The sequence below is a fragment of the Castor canadensis genome, chromosome 17, assembly GCF_047511655.1.
Source record: "Castor canadensis chromosome 17, mCasCan1.hap1v2, whole genome shotgun sequence".
Taxonomy (NCBI): Eukaryota; Metazoa; Chordata; class Mammalia; order Rodentia; family Castoridae; genus Castor; species Castor canadensis.
This window is the reverse complement of record NC_133402.1, coordinates 40,442,406-40,465,267: the sequence shown is the minus strand read 5'-3', so window position 1 is coordinate 40,465,267 and position 22,862 is coordinate 40,442,406. Positions and strand designations below refer to the sequence as shown.

At 52.3% G+C, this 22,862-nt stretch overlaps 1 protein-coding gene across 4 annotated transcripts in view; it reads left to right on the top strand.

The window, feature by feature from the left end:
* The window catches only part of Scn5a (sodium voltage-gated channel alpha subunit 5), a 96,640-nt gene that overhangs the window by 24,484 nt on the left and 49,294 nt on the right, over nt 1-22,862 (top strand). For 2 of the 4 annotated variants that reach the window (XM_074059837.1, XM_074059835.1), the window contains exons 4-12: nt 3,933-4,022; nt 5,335-5,463; nt 12,074-12,165; nt 15,369-15,599; nt 17,072-17,135; nt 18,453-18,594; nt 19,091-19,288; nt 20,190-20,369; nt 21,003-21,374. In XM_074059837.1, the coding sequence (XP_073915938.1) occupies nt 3,933-4,022; nt 5,335-5,463; nt 12,074-12,165; nt 15,369-15,599; nt 17,072-17,135; nt 18,453-18,594; nt 19,091-19,288; nt 20,190-20,369; nt 21,003-21,374 (1,498 nt within the window). Of the gene's footprint in view, nt 1-3,932; nt 4,023-5,334; nt 5,464-11,847; nt 11,940-12,073; nt 12,166-15,368; nt 15,600-17,071; nt 17,136-18,452; nt 18,595-19,090; nt 19,289-20,189; nt 20,370-21,002; nt 21,375-22,862 lie in introns of all 4 variants that reach the window. The other 2 variants (XM_074059838.1, XM_074059836.1) reach the window with 1 other exon arrangement.

Here is a 22,862-nt window from a genome sequence, read left to right as displayed (position 1 = left end):
ATGGGCATGTAGAATTATTTTTTTCTATTTTTTTGTTATAATCCTGCAGAATGTGTTCCTGCCGGGATTAAATAAAAGAAACCAACAGAACTCCAAATTCCACTGCAGTCACATTCAGAAAGTCTGCACATTCATGCCAAGAAGCATTTGCCTTCCTGGGTGCCCAGGATCTGCTCACAAAGCCCTCCCACATTTCTCCATCAGATTGAAATGGGCAGTGCTCATTTAATTGCACAAATTCATGACAATACCCCCATGGCTAATTCCCTTCTCTTTGGAATTGTTCAGGCTCCCTGGCATCTGGAGACTTAAACAGCCCAAGTTCAGGCATTCCCCATGGCCCGCACAAGCATTCTGGTCATGAGGCTGGGCCCGGGTGTCTGGGACTATGGACCAACAGCATTGAAGATGTTCTTGCTGAGCTCAGGCCTAGAGAGCTGGCCTTTGCCTCCGCCCACACGGAGGACCAGCTTGATTGTCGGCCTGAAATTAGCAGCAGTGCAAACAGGTGTGCCCCAGCCCAGCATTCAGTTGACTCATCAGTATGGTATTGGCTACGTGCTGGGCTCTGTGGGGGACCTGGGGTGCTTTGAGCCAAGTCATGTGGACCAGGGGTTCTGTCTAGGTAGGAAGACATCACACACATGCACACCCACAGAGGAATGGGTGAGAGTGGTGTAAGCACCATCCTCAAGGTCAGGGAAGCCAAGCAAGCATTGAGTTGTCAAGTGGCAGAGGGAAGAAAAGCTGTTTTACCTCACCCTAAGCCATTACCAGGTCTGGAAAAGACAGACAAACAGCTGCTACCACTGCCCACCATGGAGCAGGCTGTGTGCCCTGGCTTGTCCCTGAGTCTCGATGTTAGAGAGTTTTCCCACCTCTGTGTTCAGCCCAGTCCTCCAGTCCAAGGCAGCCTGTCCACACTGCCACCTTCTGTGGCAGTCTCTGCTGTGTCTGGTTCATCCAGCACGAGAAGCACCTGGCTCTGCGGAGAGGGGTCTTAGAGCCCTCAGTCCACACTGCTTCATCAGGGCTAGCAGGGATGACTGACTGCTGGGGGAGCCCTGGCCAGCCTGTCTAAATACCTCCTCTGGGAAGCCCTCCTGCCCAGCCCAGGTGGAGGCCCATCCAGTTTCCCATAGCCTCCCATTTTGGAGCATTTCAGAGACATGGCTCTGCTCTCTCCCACATAGGGCCAGGCACCCCTGCTCAGGTGAGGTTTGCTCTTCAAAATATGACCCATGCCTGTCTTTCCCCTCCTGTGTGGCAGTCTCCTCACTTTAGTGGAATCTTTCAGCTAGTTTGGTTTTTATACTGCCCCATGGGTGGTAGAGGCCAGGTGAGGGCTGAAGCAGTGTGACTCGTGCAGGCCCTCTAGTCTGGAGCAGGATAATGGACAAGGTGGCACCTGACATCCTCATGCAGAGCTGATATAGCGAGGACTGGGAGTGAGGCCTACACAGGGATGAGGGTCAGGACAGCTGGGGGGCTCAGGGCTGGCTCTACGTCTATCAGTTTTGTACTTGTAGCAGTTTCCTGTTGCTGTTGAAACAAGTTACCAAAGACTCAGAGGCTTAAAACAGTACACATTCATCATCTTCCAAGTCTGAGGCTTTCATTGGGCTAAAATCAGGAGGGCTGAGTTCCTTCTTAGAGGCCCTAGGGGAGAACCTGTCTTCTAGGCTTTTCCCAGTTCTGGAGGCTATTCACACTCCTTAGCCCATGACCCTCTTCCATCTTCAAACCAGCAATAGTCATGTCCTCCTCACACACAAGCTCTGACTTCCCAGTCCTTCTGTCATGAGGGCATGTGATTGCATTAGGTCTACCTGGCTAATCCAGGGTGCCCTCCTATCTCAACACCCTTGATTTAATCACAGCCTCAGAGTCCCTTTTGTCTTACAAATCAGCATTCAGTTGCCAGGGATTCAGAAGTGATCATCTTGGGAGTGTTATTCTGCCTACTTCAGTGACCTTCAACTTCACTTCTTTGCCTCGGGTTTTCTCACCTCCAAATGGAGGTGACGTCCCCACCCACTTAACAGGGTTGTTGAATCAGATTTGTTCATGGACACACACAGCAGAGCTGACTCCTTGGAGGGGCTCAACAAATATTTAATGACACTAAGAGGCCACCATTACTTGCACATTTCAAGAACCATCTGGGGTCCTCAGCAGATGGTTTAGCAGTAAGCCTGTGGGATGGACAAAAGCTGGGTGAGGGACTTGCTAATTCTCTGCCCAGTGAGGGAAGCCTAGTGTGTGTGAGGGAGAAGGGGTCCTGAGATAACGGTCTGATCCATCACTCACAGCTGGACAGGGAACTAGGCTTGGCCATGGAGACCCTCACAGACAGAGGGCTTGTGGATGCCACCCTGAGGGAGGGATTGCAGTGCCTGCCCTCTGGATAGGGAGAAACCAAGGGCTTCCAGGGCCAAGGCACTAAAGCTGAGCAGCCCTGATCTGACTAAGGGGGATTCCCAAAGCCTGGCCTCTTGTCATCTCAAATGAGAAATTGGAGAATTAATTATGAACGGGAGGCTGGTTTCTTAATTGCCTGGATTCCCTAGAAGGAGGACTGGAGGTGGGAAGGGCATCCACATGGCTGGATTCTTTAAAGCCCCTCGCTCCTTCCCAGCCAGGGCAATCAACATGAAGTGCCAGCCTGGACCAGCCTAGGGTCACATAGCACTGTTCTCTTGGTCAGGTGAGTGGGGCTGGGGCTGTGCTAAGGAGGAAAGAAAGAGGCTACCCCTGGGGCTCAATTACTTCAGCTCCTGGGCACCTGTGGGAATCTCTGTTTGGCAGCTGTGCACATGGGGCTGAGACTGGGGTGTGGTGTTGTGAGCCTGGGGGCAGCCACAGGGAGTGGAAGGCACAGCCTGTTCTGTCAGGTTGGGAGGGGGTCTGTGAGGGCAGCACAGTGTCCTTGGTCCATGAGGCCCACCATCTGTCCCTTGCTCCTTCAGTCTTATGGGGGGAGGGGGCAGGCGGGGGTTGGAAGAAGTCATTCAGAGCTGTGCCTAGCCTGAAGTACAGCTAGGGTACTAGGACTCATAGCCAGAGTCAGGGGGTAGATAAGGCCTGGGGCAGCTCAATTCAAGACCAAGATCCCACAAGGATGCCCAGAACACAGTCCTGGCATTTGGAGAGTCCTTTTTGTTGGGAAAACAGATGGGCTTTGCCATTCAGTGAGCAGCCATGGCTAAAAGAGCAGTGACTGACAAATTGGAGGTGCTACACAGAAATAGCCAAGGAGCCAGGGCAGTTTTCTGGGGCCAGGGGCTTCTGTCGAGGGGACTCTTGAAGGACAAGAAGGAGTTTCCCAGACAGGGCAGGGGTCAGGAGTGAAGGGCAGGTGCAAGGGCAGGAAGCAGCCAGGTAAGTGGTCTTCTGCCTCACCCAGGATCAGCAAGTCTCCATGAAATACATAATTGTTTGGCCACACAGCACTCCTAGACAAAAGCTCCCTGGGCTGCTCCCCTGGAACTGAGGGAGGAAATTTGGGGCTCTGTCCTTCCTGGCCTTACCCATCCTAAGAAGCAGTTGGTAAATGCCCATCTCCCTCACCATGGGACTGGGAACAGGGTCCCTACCTGACTATGGGTAAAATCCTCCAAAGTCTGGGGTTTCCTCTCCCTTCCATGCTCAACCCTACAGAAACTACTGCCAAAAGTAGTGTCAGGTGTCTGGTGCCTGCTAAAAGCTGGGGAGCAGGACAGGGGTCCAGCAGCAAGTGCCTGGAAGGAGACAGAGACTAGCCTCCTCAATAGAGGGATCAGCATGGATGGGTCACAGTCCTGTGTATCTCCTTGGAGCCCCTTCACTGATCTGGCATTGCTGACCTGGTGGTGACAATCCCAGGGCAAGCCCCTTGATGGTGCTGTCTTTGCTGGTCTCTCGTACATGAATTTCCTTGACCCCTGTGCCACGCTCTTCAGCATGCTTATCATGTGTACCATCCTGACCAACTGCGTGTTCATGGCCCAGCATGACCCTCCGCCCTGGACCAAGTATGTCGAGTGAGTATCTTCAGGGCCTCCCCTCCATCTGACCCCGTTCCTTCCTTTCCATTCCATGCCATGGGCCCTAAAGGCTGTGTCCAGGCCCCCAGACCTACCCACTGGAGGGTGACCTTCAACCAGTTCACATGTCATGGCCCAGTCACTACCCTCTTTTGCCTTTCCAAAGTCCTGCCACATGTGCCTGCCCTCAGAGGAGGAAGCTCTCCGAGTTGGCAGAGTAAGAAGTTTCTCCTTATCATCCTCTGAAGGGGATGGATGGCATTGGAGACGGCTCTGAAATATCACTAGTAATTTATTGAACACAGTACACACAAGGCACCATCATAAGAACAATAAGCATTGTCCTCTTTAGCCCTCAGGCAGGTGTAATCCCATTTAGCAGATGACCAGACTAAGCATTAAAGAGGAACTGATGTCCTGCAGCTAGGAGGTATGGCAGCAGGAAAGGCCAGGCTATCCCCACTTGAGTGCTATACTCTGCCACCTTTTTCCTCCCAAGTCCTGCCTCCTATAACTGTTCACATGGTTTTAAAAAACTGCTTCTGCTCTTTTCTTCCTAAACAAAAGTACCTTTACTGCAGATTCTAAGCAGACTTTACAGGCCCTGACTGCACACGGCTCCTGTTTTCAGGAGACTGAAGTGGTTTGCCAGGTTGTTCTCCATGTTCACATGAGGACACTCAGCTCTGCCTGTGGCAGGGCTGCATCTAGCTGCTCTGAGACCAGGGTTGTTGTCCTTTCCCAGTCCCATGGGAGCCAGGCATTTTGGATTCCTCAGGTTGTCCCTGAGAGAACACTTCACCCCCACCCACCAAACCTCACGTATTAGAACATCAGCACTCTTTCCAGCCAGGACGTATAGCTAGACCCACCTATCCTGTAGGCAACTGAGGATGGACCTGGCTCCCATTGTAAGCTGCTGAACCCACACACATGGGTGAGAAGCAGTGATTCCACCTGTCCCTGGTGTCCTATGGTACAGACCTGGTGGCCACCATATGCCTGTGCACGTGTACCCCTAGTGCTGGGGTGAGGGGATAGGTAGAAAGAAAACACGGCGAGTTCATTGACAAGCACTCAATATACAAATGGGAAGATGGATTAGTTAGCCTGATGTTCAGAACAAAGCTGCAGTCCCCAGCTCCAACACTGCCCCAGGGCATTGCAGAGAGCCAGCTGTGACAGCCCTGGTGTGGGAGCAACACCCCTGGTGCTGGAAGCTGCACAGGGCTTGTCCCATGTGGGGAACCTAGTGAACCACCCTGTAGGCTTTGGCCTCTGAGAATCCCTGCCTGCCTCTCCTCCCCAGGTACACCTTTACTGCCATCTACACCTTCGAGTCTCTGGTCAAGATTCTGGCTCGTGGCTTTTGCCTGCATGCATTCACCTTCCTTCGGGACCCCTGGAACTGGCTGGACTTCAGTGTGATAGTCATGGCGTAAGTATTTTGCTTGTTGTGCCATGCTGGGCCATAGGGGCCACATGGTGAGGGTTTGCACCTCCAGGCCCCTTCTGGGCTTCCCCGCTGTGGTCCACATGCAGCTGTGCACCCAGGCTGGGAAACAGCCCTCCTGGCTTATATGGCAGAACAATGACAGTGTAAAGGCCTTCGCTCATCCTGGTGAAGAGAGGCAGGTTCGGTAGCTCAGGTATCCACCGGTGCTCAAAGTCTCCGGCTCACTTGGAGCCCACTGCAGTCCTGTGCTCATGGGACATCATTAAGAGTCTTCTTTAGCATGTTCTGCCCTTTGCATCAGGAGAAACCAATATGATGATCCAAACCCCTGGCCCACTTGTGAGCATTGACCTGGCTTCCAAGGTGATTAATGATGAAATTGCCTGGAGAAGTGACTGGGCATCCCCAGGACTCCGTGCCAAGTGAACTAGCACATATGCCCTCTCCATTCAGAGACCCTGCATTTGGCACATTTCAAAGCACCTGGCCACTGAGCCAATCCTGTGGACCTTCACACCAGTCAGAGAGATGGCCTGGAGGGGACTCCTTTGCCCTATTTTATTGACAAGAAATTGGATGCCAAGGATGCACAGGGAACCACCAAAAACTGACTGTGGCCCCAGGCCTGCTGCAGCTCCACCGAGGCCTCATTTCCTTTCCAAGGAGACCATAATTGAGGGCTCCATGGAAAGGCACTCCATCCCGGATGTTTCAGAGATTAGGTACTGGGTTTTGGTGGGACAACTGAGCAAGGAGGGCTGATCATACAGAAGTCCTGATCAGAGACTCAGCCATCAAAGCCTTATCTGCAAGCTGAGCACCCACTGTGTGCGGGACTGAGTTGCACGCCTCAGCACAGAGAGCTAGCAAGGTGGTCCTCCTGCTCTTACAAGTCCTTGCTTATAAAGGGGACACTGTAGGGCTTGTTGGAATCAGAGACTTAGTTCAGCCCCACTCTCTAGGATTCTTGGGTTCTGAATCTACTTATTCATGGCAAAGTCTTATTTAACCCCTGAGTTCAGCCATGCTGTGGGGGAGAGAGGACAAAGAGGAAGCTGGTCTCTGATGGACCTGCTCTGAGGAGTCCTATCCAGCTAGTGATTAGAAAATGTGTCAGATCCTCTTGTTTCTAGGTACACTGTTTGTGAACTGATTCCAGCCCTTATTTTACAGGTGGGGAAACTGAGGCTCAGAAAGACAATACCATTGCCCCAAATCTAGTATAGATTTAGGCCTGGGTGAAACTGAATGAGCAAGGGAAAGACCAGTAGGAGATGAAGTTGTAGAGTGGTGGGTGGGGATGGATCATCACGACTGTCCTTGTAGGTCATGATAAGATTCCACTGTGATGGGAGGCACTGGGGGTGACCTGACTTACATTCTACAGATTCCACCTCCAGTGAATGTGTGGCCCACAGATTGGAGAGGAGATAGGGTGGAGACAGACAGCAGCTAGGAGGCTGCAGAGAGTGGATAGCAGCTGGGATTAGAGTCCAAGTAGTGAATGGGAGATCTAGTTAGACTGGATGTATTTTGAAGGTTTTGGGTTGGAGCAACTGGGTGGACAGTGTTACCATTTGCTGAAATGAAGAATTGGAGGGAGGCACCGGCTAAGAGAGGAAGGGAATCAAAAGTCCAGTTTGGAAGCATCCAGGGTAAGATACTGAGTGGACAACAGAATACTCCAGCCTGGAGTTCAGGAACAAAGTCCAAGGGGGACATGTCAATTAGAAGCCACTGGGAGACCAGGAGACCAGGTGAAATCACCTGGGAGTGAATGTGGCCATGGACTATGTTGTGAGACACTCCAACATCTTAAGGTCAGGAAAGAAGGGGACTGAGCAAAGGTTACTTGAGGGACCTGGCCAGAGAGGGAAAAGAAAACCAGGAGAGAGGATCCTGCAAGCCAGTCCAGGTTTGGAACATGCCAGGAGGAGGATGAGGAAGGTGATGACCTCAGATGCACTGTTAAATTTGGTAAGGTCTTTGGTGCCCTTGACAAGAGAATCCAGTGGAGTGAGAGGATGCACACTTGGTTAAAGTGTTCAGGGGTGAGGGAAGGAGGCATGGAAGTATAGACATCCATTTATGGGGTTTCTGTAAAATAGTGTAGAAGATGGTATGGTGGTCAGAGGGAAATATGAGTTGAAGGATGAGTTTTGAAGAAGAGAGGCTGATGGAAATGATCCAGTAGAGAGGAGATTTGGTGATATAGGCTAGGGGACACAACGCAGGAACAAATTTCTTGGGCTTCCCAAGGGAGTGTGAATCCAGTGCCAAGGTACTGTGCTGACCTTAGCATGGGGACAACAGAATTTCAGGTGGAGGTGGAGGTAGATTGATAGAGTTGATGATGAGAGAAGAAGGAATCTCTCTTCTGATTGCTTCTATTTTCTATGTGAAATAAGAAGCCGGATCATCAGTGAGAAAAGAGGGGGAGGTATGTCTAAGGTTTGAGAGGAGGAGAACTCTGTGTCAGAGCAGGGATGTTGCACAGACTTGAGGATAGAGTATGATTGCCAGACTGTGCTCTTGATCTGGGAGACCCTGTGGGGTGGGCACCGGTGATCCACAAGGAGCCAAGGGGCTTCAGGCAGGAGAGGGGACACCATTGCCTGAGCCTCTCCTACCTCCCCATCCTGGAGTCTGCAGCATTGTCAGCGCAGAGAGGCCCCCAGACTTCAAGGAAAGGCATCACCCTGGGCCAGGCTTTGGCATGAGCTCAGTCAGCATCTCTGGGTGATGCTCTACGTGACCTCAGGCCCTTAGCAAGTCTCTGGTCCTGTCTCATGGGGGAATCCTGTTCCCAATCCCCATGAGATTACATGGGAACCACTTCTTCCACTCAGAATTCACAGAGCAGGTGTGCCTTTCCTGCCAACCCTGCCTGCCTTCACTCTGTGCTAGAGCCAGGAGTGACATAGCAAAACAGGACCTCAGGCTCAGATAATCACCACATTTCCAAGATTCTCACAGAAATGGCATATTCACTTCCCAGCAGACTGCATGGACCCAATGGAATTGCAGCTTTGTGCCCTTGATCGGTCTGGCCCCTTGTAGCTTTGATTGACAGCGATTCTGCTTTATGAAAGCCAATTACTACCTTTAAAATGCATCCTGTTATAGATGAAATGGCTCAATAACACAGGGCTCCTGAGATGATCCAAAAGAGCCTTGGGTGGCAGAAAAGTTCAATTCAGAGAAACTCCTCATCCACTCTCCATTTTACAATGGAGAAACTGAGACTCAAAGAGAACTTATCACTTCACCAAAACTGTAGAGAATCAGCAGCAATGCTGGGACAAAACTGTATCCCAGCTCCTTGCCACAGATGGATGGGAGAGGTGTCCCAGACCTGATGTTTCAGGCCAGGTTTCTGCCTGCCTGCTACCCTACCCTACCTGATTTAGAGGTTGCCAAAGGGGTGTTGAAAAGCCTGCCAGGCTCAGCTTGCAGTCTCCAGCCAGAGCTCTTCCTGTGCCCCCTCTTGGCTGGGCATTACCTGCCAGTTAGCACAGCCTCCTACCTTCTGGGGTTGTTATGGAAACCAAACCTGGAGGGGAAGGAGGGAGGGCAGAGGAGGGGACCAGTCTCCACAGTAGCTAACAGCGTGGGCCTCACTGTCTCAAGATAAGGGAAAGCATGAAGAAAGCCAGCATCTGCCCTTCTCATGGTTTCTCAGCCCTCAAAAAGGCTCCCATTGCCCCATGCTGAGGCTGCTTGCTGGGGTAGAATTCTCACCTGCCACCCTCTGCTCTTCTTGTGCCAGGGCCCATACTCTCACCCAGCTGTTCACCTTTGACCAGCCACAACAGAGAGATAGACTGTCTTGGAGGAGGGGTTTGACAGCCTTCTACCTATGCCTCACCGTATCCCACCCACACCACCCCTGTGCAATGAGAGGGTCTCTCCTGTCCTGTCATGTTCAGGGTCCCAGGGAGGGACCTCAGTGGGGATCTGGGGTCCCAATATGGGAGGCAGCAGATGCCAAATTCTGGGTAGGTTCAAACAGCCAGCATCTCACCACGTCACAGACATGAACCCAGAGCCATCGTGCCCTCAGTCCAGGCTCCTACAAGACTTCCTCCAAACTACAGTTGTTCCATACAAACAGGACCACCAGCCCCACTCCTGCTCCCAGCACTTGCTTTGCCAACCTGCCAGGATCTGTCACCAGATCCTTGTTACCTGGGGTTCTTAGCTTCTCTGTGCTTAGCACCAGCTGCTAAGGAAGCAGATGGTGAGTGAAAGGCAAGTGCTGTCTGTGCTGGGGACCCTGAAGGGAGGACAGGCAGGCTCTTCCCTGAAGACACCAGAGGAGAGACTGGGCCTGTGAGGGGCAGGCAGAGAGAAGCAAGAGCAGTTGCTTCCCTCTGTGATCTGCACAGTGCCCCACTTACTACCCACAACCAGAGGACACAGCCTTGAAACCATTCTGAGTGAGGGGCACTGTTGTGCCAGGCCACATCCAGCAAACCAGTAACAGGAAGTGGGGTCCCAGTCATGGGCTGGGACCATGACTTCTGTGAGATGACAACATCAGCAATATTCCAGGCTCAACCTCACAGCCCTGCCACAGCACCATGTCTAGATGGAGACTGAAAGAAGAAGGTGGGACAAGGGTCTGGAGATCTAAGCCATCCAGGAGAAGGGAATAGTTAGCAAAAGTTGGGAATGAGCATGTGTCAAGTGTATACAGGCCAGAACAAGGGAGGTGATTTCTGCTCCCCAGTGGATGATGGGATACATCCGACTGCTGCATTGGAATTCACAAACTGAAGTGAGTCTGGGAGTGGACTCCACACCATAGAACAGGTCTGGTGTAGCCAGTAGAAGGAAGCACTGGGAACACATCTGCTGACTCCCCTTCTGTAGTCTGCAGACTAAGGAGAGCACAAGCATATCCACAGAGCCCCATGAAGATGGACAGACCTGGGTGCAAGAGGAAACTGGTATCAACCCCATCACAGAGACAGGCCAGACTGGACCCACAGACCCCAGGACACTGAGTCCTTTGACAGCCTGCTGAGTCCTTTCCTATAGACACCCACAGCCCAAAGAGGAATTCAGAAGCCCTGAGCAGAGTGGAGGGACCTGGAGGTCCTCTAGGTGGCATGGTGAAGAAAGTGGGCTCAAAACTGGCCCAGCCTTGCAGGACTGCTCCTGGCCTGACATCAACAGACACCTGGATCAGACACACAGTTAAATATCGGATGAGCTGAGTTCGATGTCCTTTGTTAAACAACAGGCACCTTTGCTAAATGTCAAGCACCATGAATGTGAGGCCTTTGGTTAAATATCACTTTGCCACTGTCCTGTACTGTGTGTCCACGTCTCAAACATCCTTATGGTCACGTGGCCCAACCACTGCCTGTCTTCACGTTTAGCTTGGGCAGGTTCCTGTCTCTCAGAATTTGATGCCTCTATGCCTGTAGAGGCCAGAGATGGAACTGTCCCTGTTCTGGATTGGACCCCCACAGCCACTTAGCCTGCTGAGCATCACTTGGCCCCCCGTAGGACGGACCCCAATGAGAGTATCTTGCTTCCAAAGTCACTCCTGTGGAGACTCAGGGCCATCCCTGGAAGACACCAAGGGACCAAGGAGGAGCTTGTGGGCGCTGTGGAGGGAGGGCTGGCACGACCCCGGGGACCCTCGTTCTGCTGCTCCTTCCTCTTCCAGGCTGACCATTGCCTGAAAATCATTGAGGAGCAGACATTAAGATATCCTCCCTTTCACCTCTACAGTCTCCATCCTGGGGGCTGTTTTTTGGGGGTTTTTTTGTTTTTTGATGAGCTCTATTCCACCTCCACTGTTGGGACTTCAGTCTCCTGACTATCCTTGCACAGAGAGATTAATGGTAGGAAGAAGCAAGTGGGATGACCTCAGACACCCAACCACTCCTCTATGGTGGTCTCTAACCAGGAATTCAGGGTCCCCTGGGTTGGGGTACACACTGGTGACCAACAGCAGAAAATGCGAAGCAAAACTAGCACCAGAAACTCCCTCCCCTCTGATCTTACCTCCCTTTCCACACTAATACATCCCGAACCTCAGACCTCACCACGTGGCTTTGGGTCCCAGTCCCCTGTGGCTTGGAGAACAGGACAGAGGAGTCACCTCCTAGAACCAGCTGGTCGTAGGACCGTCACAGAGAGAGCTCCCTGGGAGCTTGCTGTGGAGACATCCTTGAGGCTTCCGGGCTGAAGTTCCATGTCAGGAGTGTCAAAGTCAGGAAGAAAGCCCAAGGGAGGGCCCAGGTTGTCCCCAGAAACCCCTGTGGGACAGGGAGAAGGATGAGGGCTGGTCGGGAGGGCAGGCTGAGGTTCTGCTTTGTAATTCCCAATAACTGTGGTTTGATTCTGCAGGTATGTATCAGAAAATATAAAGCTAGGCAATTTGTCGGCTCTTCGAACTTTCAGAGTCCTGAGAGCTCTAAAAACTATTTCAGTTATCCCAGGTAAGACACCCAGGTTTGCCTCTCAGATCTCAACTACAAGTGACTCTCTCTCTGTCTCTCCCCCTACCCCACCCCAACCGTGTGTTCCATTGGCGTGTTGTCATTGTCTCGTGTGTGAATTTCCCTTGTTACAGATACACAACTGAATTTGTGGACCTGGGTAATGTCTCAGCCTTACGCACCTTCCGCGTCCTCCGGGCCCTGAAAACTATATCAGTCATTTCAGGTGAAAATCAGGTTAAATGCCAAGGCTGGAGGGACATGCCTGAGCCTTCCCAGCTACCTGGGAGCCAAGGCAACCCTCAAGAAGGCCCTTCAAATGTGCTTGTCACCAGAGTACCTTTCCCAGAGCTCAGAGTGGCGGGAGCACTTGTCCCCTGGAGCCTCAGAATGGACTTGAGGCTGTCCACCCCAGCCAAGCCCACTCTCAGCCACCAGGGCACAGAGCACCCCATGGGGCATGCATTGAACCCTCATTCTTCCCCAAATTATGAATTTCTTTTCTAAACTGAACTCAGCTGCATACCTAGCTGAAAGCTAGGACATGCATTGCTTTAGCCTGAAGTGTCATCCTCCGATCAGGAAACCAAAAGGATTGTTTGAGGGAACCCACATGCACACTCAGAAGGAGAAAGGAAAACTCCAGCAAGTCTTTAATGACTGAGTGCCTGCTTTCAGCCACGTGCCCCTCTGGTGATGTGCACAGGCACAGCCTCAGTCTCACTTGAAGCGTACTCTGTGGACAGGTGTCATTGGGCCTTGGCATCTGACATCCCTCGCTGCATGGTGCGGTAGAGGTTTAGAAACCGTGCATGGTAGCCTCAGGAAGAAATCCTCCTTGACAGATGTTGGCAATTGTACTAGGAAATCTGTGCCCAGATGGCCTTGCTAGAAAACATTCCCCTCTACCATCCAGGAAAGCTCTCCAAAGCCTAGCAATGACTTCTCGTGTGCAGGCAGTGCTAGGGCCCCCAGGAACTTCCCACCCGCAGTCATTATCCACTGTCCCAGATTAGTGCAAGCCCCAAACTCCCCATTTGGAGGAACTTTCTCGGCAGAGGCAGGACTGGAGGCTCCTTCTAGATGACTCCTCTGAAGGTACTGTACTTAGAATGATGACTAGAGGTGAGTTGCCTATCTCCACTCTGCAGAGGGTCAGAGCTGCAGGATTGGCTGAGCCAATGAGTCCTCCACTCCTGCTGCACAAAGCTGGGGTACCCAGGCCTACGGCTTGCATTGGGCTATCTCTGCCTCAGGGAGTCAGGACTCCTACTCTGAGCTCCAGGAGAAGTTCAGACCCCCTTACCTCCTCAGGTTAATTATCTCCTAAGTGGATCCTCTGACTATTTGTATTCAAACCAAACCTCAGAATGTTCCTCCTGGCACAAAGGTCACTTATTAGACCCCTCACAAATGGCCCAGACTTCTGCCAAGAAAGACAGGTGTCACCAGGCCTTGGAATGTATTCCCAAAGGCCTCACAACCTAACCTACAGGGTCCCAGGGACCTCACAGACACACACACCTCCAGAGCACGTACAAACTCTGAGCACAGCAGTTACAGAAAAAAGCATGTTCTGGTGTGTTTTAGAAGACAGATTCACAAAGGAAAATATTCCTCAATCCTAGTGAAAAGGAGGAAGCCCACTGACCTCCACCAAGCCCTACCAGGTTTCACCTGTAGCACAGTGAGGCAGCAGACAGCAGACCCCAAAAGTAGTCTCTAGAAAACTGTGGGTAGGAGTCCCTGGCAGAGTAGTAAGTAGCTGTAGACTTGCCCTCCTTTTCCATACGACAGAGGTGAAGTCCATGATCAGATTCCAAGCCCTCCCTACCTGTCAGAACTTCTGTTCTGGATTTCCCCTTGATGCCAAAACATGCACCTCACCCCCTACACACACATACACACAACTTAGCTGGAACTATTCTTGCCAGAAGTGACATCTGCCATCAATGTGAGAAAGGTTTCAAGGGGTGGGTTACTCTCAGCACTTTCTCCACAGGCAGAGCAGGCCTTCTTGGCTGGCCTTGAACACTTAGGCCAAAGAGGCTTTAGTCTAAGAGTTGAGGCAGAGTCTAGTGTGCATTTCCACACTGTTACCCACCAGCCCTCACTTGTTCCTCCCAAGATATGGCAGGGTCTCCAGACTGATACTGCCCATGTGCCCCCAGGGTGCTTGGAGCACTGAACTGCAAAGGGCTCCGGGAGCCCATCACCACTCCATGCCAGGCCCACCCACTTCCCTAGCAGTTGCTAACATCTGCCAGGATGATTTCCACAGAGTGCCTGAGCCCTTGGCAGGCAGCAGCACAATGGCACATTGGGGAGGCTGTCCTCTGCCCTCCTCCCTCTCCCATGTTTGCCCATTGCTGCCTCCCTGTTTCTGGACTGCAGACACAGTAGCCACAGGTGCTCCTAACACATTAACTGGCTGGACAATGAATAGATGGAGCTTAACCTGAGATCTGGCCGCTTGGGGGGTGGGGCAGGGCCCTGATGCTGGCAGGAAGCCCCTCACTCCTATTGCTGTGCGTGCACTTGTCCTGGACAGTAGCTGAGGGTCAGACTGAATGCATCTACACATGCTTTTCTGTCACTCTGCTGTCTGGTGCTGGCGTCTGCAGGGAGCTGGGCCATGCAACTAACAGATCACAGCCTGTCAGCTTTGGGCAATGGGAGGGTGAGAGGGTCCCAGAGGGACAGGGCAAATGGGAAAAATGCAATATAGGTCAACTCCTTCCCTGTCTCTGAACCTTTGCCCAACTGAGGTCTGAGCCAAAACAGGCCCTTAGGACATCACCCACCATAGTCCAGAAAACCTTCTCCACAGGGCCCAACACACACACCAGCCCTGGCCCCAGACCTTGGGTTTCCTAGTTTCCTCCAAATAATTGAAACCTCTGTGTCACCAAAGAGAACTGCTCCCAGCAGTGCAACAGGAGGACTGCCTATCAGGAACAGCTGTGTCTCTCCTTATCTCTGTATCAAGTCTGAACACCCACCCCCTCCGCTGCATCAGTCTCCTTTCCCATGGGCTACAGTAAAAGGGCCAGGTCTGGTGTACATTGGGACCAGACAAAGAGGGACATGCTTTCAGTGTGTGTCTCCTCAAGAACATAGTACTTTCAGCCCCATTTCATATATTTGGCTGGTGGAGAATAAAGAGGATCAGGCCTGCCTGAAAATACAAGGCTGAGGCAGACTCCTGCACAGGGCAGTCAGGACAGAAACTCAGCTGAGGAGAGGGAACTTTGGTCTTAAAGGCCTCAAAAGCGTCACTCTGTCCCCACCTCATCATTGCCCTCTCTGGCTCACCCCATCTCAGTGCAGGATCCAGGAAGGTCCAGTGCCCCTCCCCCAGACCCTCACCCAGAGGAGCATGGAGCTGAATGGCCGTGGGCAACCCCATGCTCATTTTTACCTTTCCAGGCCTGAAGACCATCGTGGGGGCCCTGATCCAGTCTGTGAAGAAGCTGGCTGATGTGATGGTCCTCACAGTCTTCTGCCTCAGTGTCTTTGCCCTCATCGGCCTGCAGCTCTTCATGGGTAACCTGAGGCACAAGTGTGTGCGCAACTTCACAACTCTCAATGACACCAATGGTTCTGTGGAGGCCGATGGCCTGGTCTGGGAATCGCTGGACCACTACCTCAATGACCCAGGTATGGTGGGCTCAGTGCCAGGGAGGGCTTTGTGATACCATCAGAACTGGGTGTCCTCCATCCAGGCTTCACCAGAGGGTACCCCTCTAGGACCATGCAAGCCCTACCCCAATCCCCAGCTGTGTACATGGGGGTGTTCTTGGGTACCCCAGAGCCAACCGGTGTACAGAAGCAAAGCAGACTTAGGGCCTCCCTCATGAATTCCCAAGCCAGCTGAAGACATGATGTTTGAAGGAATTAGATGTTGAGACAGCATTTGGAAGTGGGCTGACCCCAACGTGCCAGGAATGCTAAGGCGGGCCTTCCTGCAGAGCTGTGTCAGCATGACATGGAACTGGGGTCTTCAGGGAGGCTTGAGCGGAGCCCTACCTTCTTGACCTGGGGATTTCCCATAACCTCAGAAAACTAAGGTCATGTTCTTTGCCAGGGTGCTAGTTCCATGAGCATGTGTTCCAGGACCCTATGAGAGGGACAAAATGCACTCAGATCAGAACGCAATCATGGGAGCCCCTCATTTAACTGCCCCATGGTTCACACTTCTGTTCTCCAGGCTGATAACCAGCACCTCCCTTGTTAGCACCTTCAGTCTAGATGCCAGACCACAAAGACCAGAGGGCAATTCTAAAGTTAGGGCCTGTCATATACACCAACACCGAAAGAGACAGAAGATCAATGACTAGATCCGTGCTTATGGTTCAGTTGTGGCCTTATAGCAGTGGTTCTAAAACCAGTGTGCACCAGTCATATACAGGGCTCTGGAAAACACAGACTACAGGGGCCAGCCCTAGTTTCTAAGTCAATAGGTTTGGCTGGTACTCGGGCAGCTGTATTTCAAACCTACTGGCTAGGGAAGCACACATTGAGAACTGCTGCTCAAGACAAAGACAGGACATAGTAAGTGACAGGAACTGACAGCAGTCCCAGAGAAGAGAGGGCAAGTGTCCTGTGTCTCACCTGGTCCAGCCCCAGACCCATCTGAACAGATCCCAGTATTGCCATGGTTACTGGAGCAGGCATCTCTTCCACCATTTGATGCAATGGAAGTGGATCCAAAGCTGGGCAGCAGCCTGCCAAGGCCACATTGTAGCTCTGCAGCCAGCTGGAGCTCTGCCAGACCCTTGCCTCCTGGTTCAGAGCCTCTCTTGGCCTTGACTGGACCCCTGAGTGGTTTGGACCAGAATGCAGAAGCTCCCCGTGGGGACAGCTGAGGCCCTGCCCAGGGCATCCTGTGTCTGCTGAGAAGGTGAGGGGCACCGGCAGCAGATTGTCAGTGGAGGAGCAGGGGGAAGGCCAGGGAAGCAGCGGGAGTTGCCTTCAGCCTGGCTAGACAGAGGGTGAGGGTCAGGGAAGGGGCAAAGAAGTTGAGGGTGACCACAACAATGCTTCTAACCCCTCCCTCAAGCTGCAATTCAAGGTGGGAACCCCAGAAGGCTGGGCCACTTGTCTCTCACCATCCGATGTTTCTGTTACAGACAATTACCTGCTCAAGAATGGCACCTCTGACGTATTACTATGTGGAAACAGCTCTGATGCTGGGTAGGTGGCACTTACCACCAGGGACATGTCTCTCAGCCACCCTCTGGTGCTTTCTCAGCTGACTGTGCCTTCTGTTTACTCCCCATCCCTAGGGACAGTGAGGTCTTCCCTTGTCTTCCTTCCATGCCAGGACCCTGACTTCCCCACCCAACCCCATCCCAAAGGAGACAACTGATAAAGGTCAGGCCCAGATTTGTAGGGAGGGCCAGTAGGTCCCTGAAGGTGGGCTGGGACAAGAGGCTGCACAGAGTGCCCTGCAGGGCCTCCACCAGCCGAATCCTGATGCCATTCTGATAGCAATTCCTATCCTTCCCTCCATTCCTGGTGATCTGTCCCTCAGGGGAGAGTTTGCCTCCCCCAGCAGCAGGACTCTCCTCAAGGCCAGGCAGGACATGAACCTGCAGTGTGACTGTGGTCCCCAGACATTCTGGGTCTCCGTGTGCAATTTCCAAGCTCTGTGTACTGGGGTGTGGGGTAGGGTGGTTGAGCTGAGGGTGTTTAAGGGAGGAGACACCTGGTTGTAAGGTACTGTGTGGTGTTGTAGCCCCACATCTCTGGGTAGGAAATTTCAGAGGCCAAGAGCTGTCTCATTTCTGTCGCAGAAGAGATTGTCTAGAGGGTTTTGGGGCACTGGTATGGCACAGAGGCCCCTTGACTGCATCTTTCCATTTGCCAAGTCTCCCTCCACATCCAGCATACCATTTTCTCTCTCTCTCTCTCTGTCACACACACACACACACACACACACACACACACACACACAAAAGCATGCATAGATGCAGCAGGGCCCCTCTTTGGAGAGAAGCTACCACCTCTAGAGCAGTGGGTCTGACTCACTGAGCAAAAGCCTGTGTGGTGATGTAGATGAGCATGTTCCATGTTCTCCAGACCTGGCCAGGCTCTCGGCCCAGCCCCCCAGGATCATCCCTGCACCCCTTGGCCCTGCTTCTCCCCTGGGCTTTGCCAAGCCTCACTGCTCCCCACACTGTCCTGCCAGGGGCCCCCATTGTAGGGTGGACAGGCCAAGGATGGAACATGAGGTAGACGCTTGTGCTTCTCCTCTGTGAGGGGAGGTGGCTGAGACAGCATCTGGGAAGGGGTGTACCCTGCAGGTGGAAGGGAACCGGAGAATACAAGAGAAGAAGGGAAGATGGTGTCTGGGGTGACATAGTGTGAACAAAGTCATGGGGCAGGACCCAGCTTCACAGAGCCATGAGGCACATGCTGAGCTCCAAAGAGACAAACCAGGCCCAGTGAGGGCTTCAAGGGCAGAGTACCCCTTACAGCACAGGACAGAGTGTGCATGTCTGGTCACAGGACATGTCCCGAGGGCTACCGGTGCCTAAAGGCAGGCGAGAACCCTGACCATGGCTACACCAGCTTTGACTCCTTCGCCTGGGCCTTCCTCGCACTCTTCCGCCTGATGACACAGGACTGCTGGGAGCGCCTCTACCAGCAGGTGGGTGGGTGCCTGAGCCAGCAGAGGAGTGCTCAGGGACACACTGTTCAGATGACTGGCCAGAAGTGGACCCAGCAGCTCCCCACTGCTGAGAGCTGCTGTGGAGGGGACAGGGACAGAAAAGGGGTCATCAGGCAAAGAAGCCTTCTTTTGCTGGTGACCAGGTCCCCAAGCATTTGTACGGAACACTGTGTTCTGTAAGTGGGACACCCCTCCACACCGTAGAATGGAATGTTCTTCTCTGTGGGCACAGCATTCCCCTCATTAGGTGGGACCTCTCCCTCCCTCTAGGTGTGACACTGCCCTGCATATATGCCATTCTCCTCTATAGGTTAGCACACAGCCCTGACTGTAGGAGGTACATGCTCTACGCTGCTCCCAGGCTTTGGATCTTTGAACCCCTGGCACAACCAAAATAGTGACTTGGAAATGCCTGGTTACCAGGTCCTGGGAGGAGGCTTTAGTGAGGATGACCTCTGCCCCCTTGCTCTTCCAGACCCTGAGGTCTGCAGGGAAGATCTACATGATCTTCTTCATGCTCGTCATCTTCTTGGGCTCCTTCTACCTGGTGAACCTCATCCTGGCTGTGGTCGCCATGGCCTATGAGGAGCAAAATCAAGCCACCATTGCTGAAACTGAGGAGAAGGAAAAGCGCTTCCAGGAGGCCATGGAGATGCTGAAGAAAGAGCATGAGGTGGGTGAGCAGTGCAGACAAGGAGCCTCCAGACCAAGCCCTCATCTGACTATGGGTGCTGGAGGTGTGCTCCATACTGAGGTAAAGCTGGTGGGTGGTGCATGCTGGGTAAAAGGCAGTGCCTGCCATGTAAAGGTATTTCCTGTGAGTGTGTTATCTGCTCAGTAAAAATTTCAAACCTTCTGGGTAAAGACAATTCCTATTAGTGAGGTCCCTGCTGATTTAAGTGGGCCCTGTGAGTGTGGTGTATGCTGGGTAAAGTTGTTCCCTATGGCTGTCATGGTTTCCAGGTAAAAATGGTGCCTGCTGGTAATGGTGGTGCACGCTGGGTAAAGGAGGTAGCGCCTAGGTAAAGGTTGTCCCTGTGAGCAAAGTACATGCTGGATAAAAATGATCCATATATCCATGAACATAGTTTATACTGGCAGGGTGGTAAAGATAATCCAAGGTTGGAGACCTGAGTCAACTCAGAAAATAAGCACTGGAGATGCTGCCCTGGCTTTCCACAGTCCCCCACATGGAGGCTGTTACAGAGCCAGCTATTCTTCTCATCGTCCCATGCCACTTCCTCTAATACCCTTCTGGCCAGCTGAACCTTCTAGAAGATCCCCTACCATTTAGTTCTGCTACTTTCTCTGCTCATCAACATCCCCTCCCACCTGTCCCACATACCCCCCTCTTCCGAGTGGTGCCCACTTCGCCCACGTCTCTCTTCCTTCCAGGATCTTGATCTTTCTCAAAACATCCTGGGTCTGCATGAGGTGTCTCCACCATGCCCCTCATTTTGTGTTGTGTGCAAAATGAGCAAACCAGATCACTGATAGTTGCCTGGCTTGCCTAAGCCTAAGGCAGTACGGATTCTCGTAGTGACCAAGACTTCCCTTTTTCTACCCTTTCCCAGGCCCTCACCATCAGGGGTGTGGATACTGTGTCCCGTAGCTCCTTGGAGATGTCCTCTTTGGCCCCAGTGACCAACCATGAGAGAAGGAACAAGAGAAGAAAACGATTGTCTTCAGGGACAGACGAATGTGGGGATGACAGGTTCCCCAAGTCTGAGTCAGAAGATGGTCCCAGAACAATGGTAATCCCCACTGTGGTTCTGGCCTATTCAGGATGGGTGTGGTGTCCAGAGCCCATCATGCTAGACTCCTGGTACAGTTACAGTCCCTAAGATTACTCTCTAAGGAAGAAATCCTCCCCTGCCTTCACATTTCCCGTAGCCATTCTTAGAATGGAGGAGCCCTGGGCTAAGGGGTGGGGTGGGGGTTGGGTGTTACGATACCCCTTACCTGGGGATCCTCCTCCAGCATGGGGGCTGGTGTAGATTGGTAGGAGTCCAGAGACATGCCCATGTGTAAGAGAGGCTTGACTGAGTGCCCCAGGTACTGCTCCAGCCAGGCCTGTCTGCAATACCAGGAACCTACTGCTTCCTCCTCCTGTCTAGACTCAGCCCCACTTTCAGGCCCAGAAAAGCTTCAGGGTCAAAGCCCCAGAAGCATAGATTTGAGGTGAGTAAGGGACCCCAGAAGATATAGGATCCCTCTATACCCACGCACACCCCTTTAAATGCCTCCTGGCACAACCCATCCAGTTCCCATGTGGCTGACAGATGCCCTCAATGTTCAGAGAAGCTGAGCTGTGCCAGTGCCAAAAGAGTTGGGCTGGGAGTACATGCAGAGCTATCTGTGACATATGCCCATCCCTGTGCCCTCAGAATCGCCTCAGCTTCACGCATGGGTTCAGCAGGACTTCCATGAAGCCACGCTCTAGCCGTGGAAGCATTTTCACCTTTCGGCGGCGCGACCCGGGCTCTGAGACAGACTTTGCAGATGATGAAAACAGCACAGCAGGAGAGAGCGAGAGCCATCGCACGTCACTGCTGGTGCCCTGGCCCCTGCGCCGGCCCAGTGCTCAAGGACAGCCCAGTCCTGGGGCCTCAGCTCCTGGCCACGCCCTGAATGGCAAAAGGAACAGCACAGTGGACTGCAATGGCGTGGTCTCCTTGCTGGGGGCAGGTGACCCTGAGGTCACATCCCCAGGGAGCCGCTTGCTCCACCCTGTGATGCTGGAGCGCCCTCCAGACACGGTGAGTCAGCTCCATCATAGACACCAGCACAGAACTCTCTCCCAAAGTGGTAATAAGTGCTACGTCCAGAACTACTCGCCAGATACTGACTAAGCACTTAGTATGTGCGGCTTGCGCTATTCTGTGCCCTCACAGAGTTCCTGTACTAACAGGACAGGCAGACACACCTCAAAGAAAGAAGGAGAATGTGTATGTAAATGTACATACAGTGTCATGTGATAAACAGGATGGTGATCAAATATTTCACAACTGCTAAGGCATAGGCACCAAGGTATCCTGATAACAAGTCCAGGGTGATGGGGCCCAATGCTGTACCAGGTGGCAGCCTTTTAGATTGCTTTGTCATGAGCAAGCAATCAGAAGGATCCTGGGAGAAGGGCTGGGTGGCAAGGGGACACTGAGAGGGTCCTGGGCGGCTGTTATTCACCAAGTTAGACATATTCTGTAATTTACTGTTAATTTGGTATCAATTCATGTAATAAGTGCTGGGGGGAAGGGAAAGGGGAGAGGGAAGCCCCCAATTATTAGGAGGTATTTAAACAAAGACTGGAAAGAGAGTAGGAGCCAAGCTGCTTTCTGAAATTAGGAGGGATGACATAGCGGGAGGATATCAGCATCCAAGTTCTGGAGACAACCTGGTTTTTTTTTCTTTTATTATTCATATGTGCATACAAGGCTTGGTTCATTTCTCCCCCCTGCCCCCACCCCCCTCCCTTACCACCCACTCCGCCCCCTCCCTCTCCCCCGGCCTCAATACCCAGCAGAAACTATTTTGCCCTTATTTCTAATTTTGTTGTAGAGAGAGTATAAGCAATAATAGGAAGGAACAAGTGTTTTTGCTGGTTGAGATAAGGATAGCTATACAGGGCATTGACTCACATTGATTTCCTGTGCGTGACAACCTGGTTTTTAATTCCAGCTCACTAGCTGGATGGCTATGGGCAAGTTACCTTAGTTCTTTGTACCTCGAGTCTCTCATCTGTAAAACAGGTGAAGTGCCCACCTCAGGACTGTTGCAAGGATAGCATGGGCAAATGTGGAAAAGACACAGAAGATACACATGAATGTATTGACACTGTGATAACATCATAGTCACATACTGTCACTGCCATCTTCATGGAAGCACGTTCCAGCACAGCAAGTGCAAAGGTCCCGAGGCAAAAGCGTGCATAGCTTTTGTACAATGAGAGCAGTGTGAGTGGCAGAGAGGGCACAACGGTGAGAGGAGCTGAAGTTATGGTCAGAAAGGTGATGGAGAGAGACTGTCCAGATCATGAAAGATCAATCAGAGCTTGTTCACTGCCCATTCAGCCTTCAAGGATTAGACTAACAGGGAGTCTTGGTTGGGAAAGTGGAATAAGGCTACAGAGGGAGGGCTCCCAGTTAGAGGGCCTCGCTTGCTTCGCTGAGACTTACTGTAGCTATGGGACTTTGTACAAGTTAATTTCTTTGTGTCTCAATTTCCTCATCTGTAAAGTGCAAATAAAA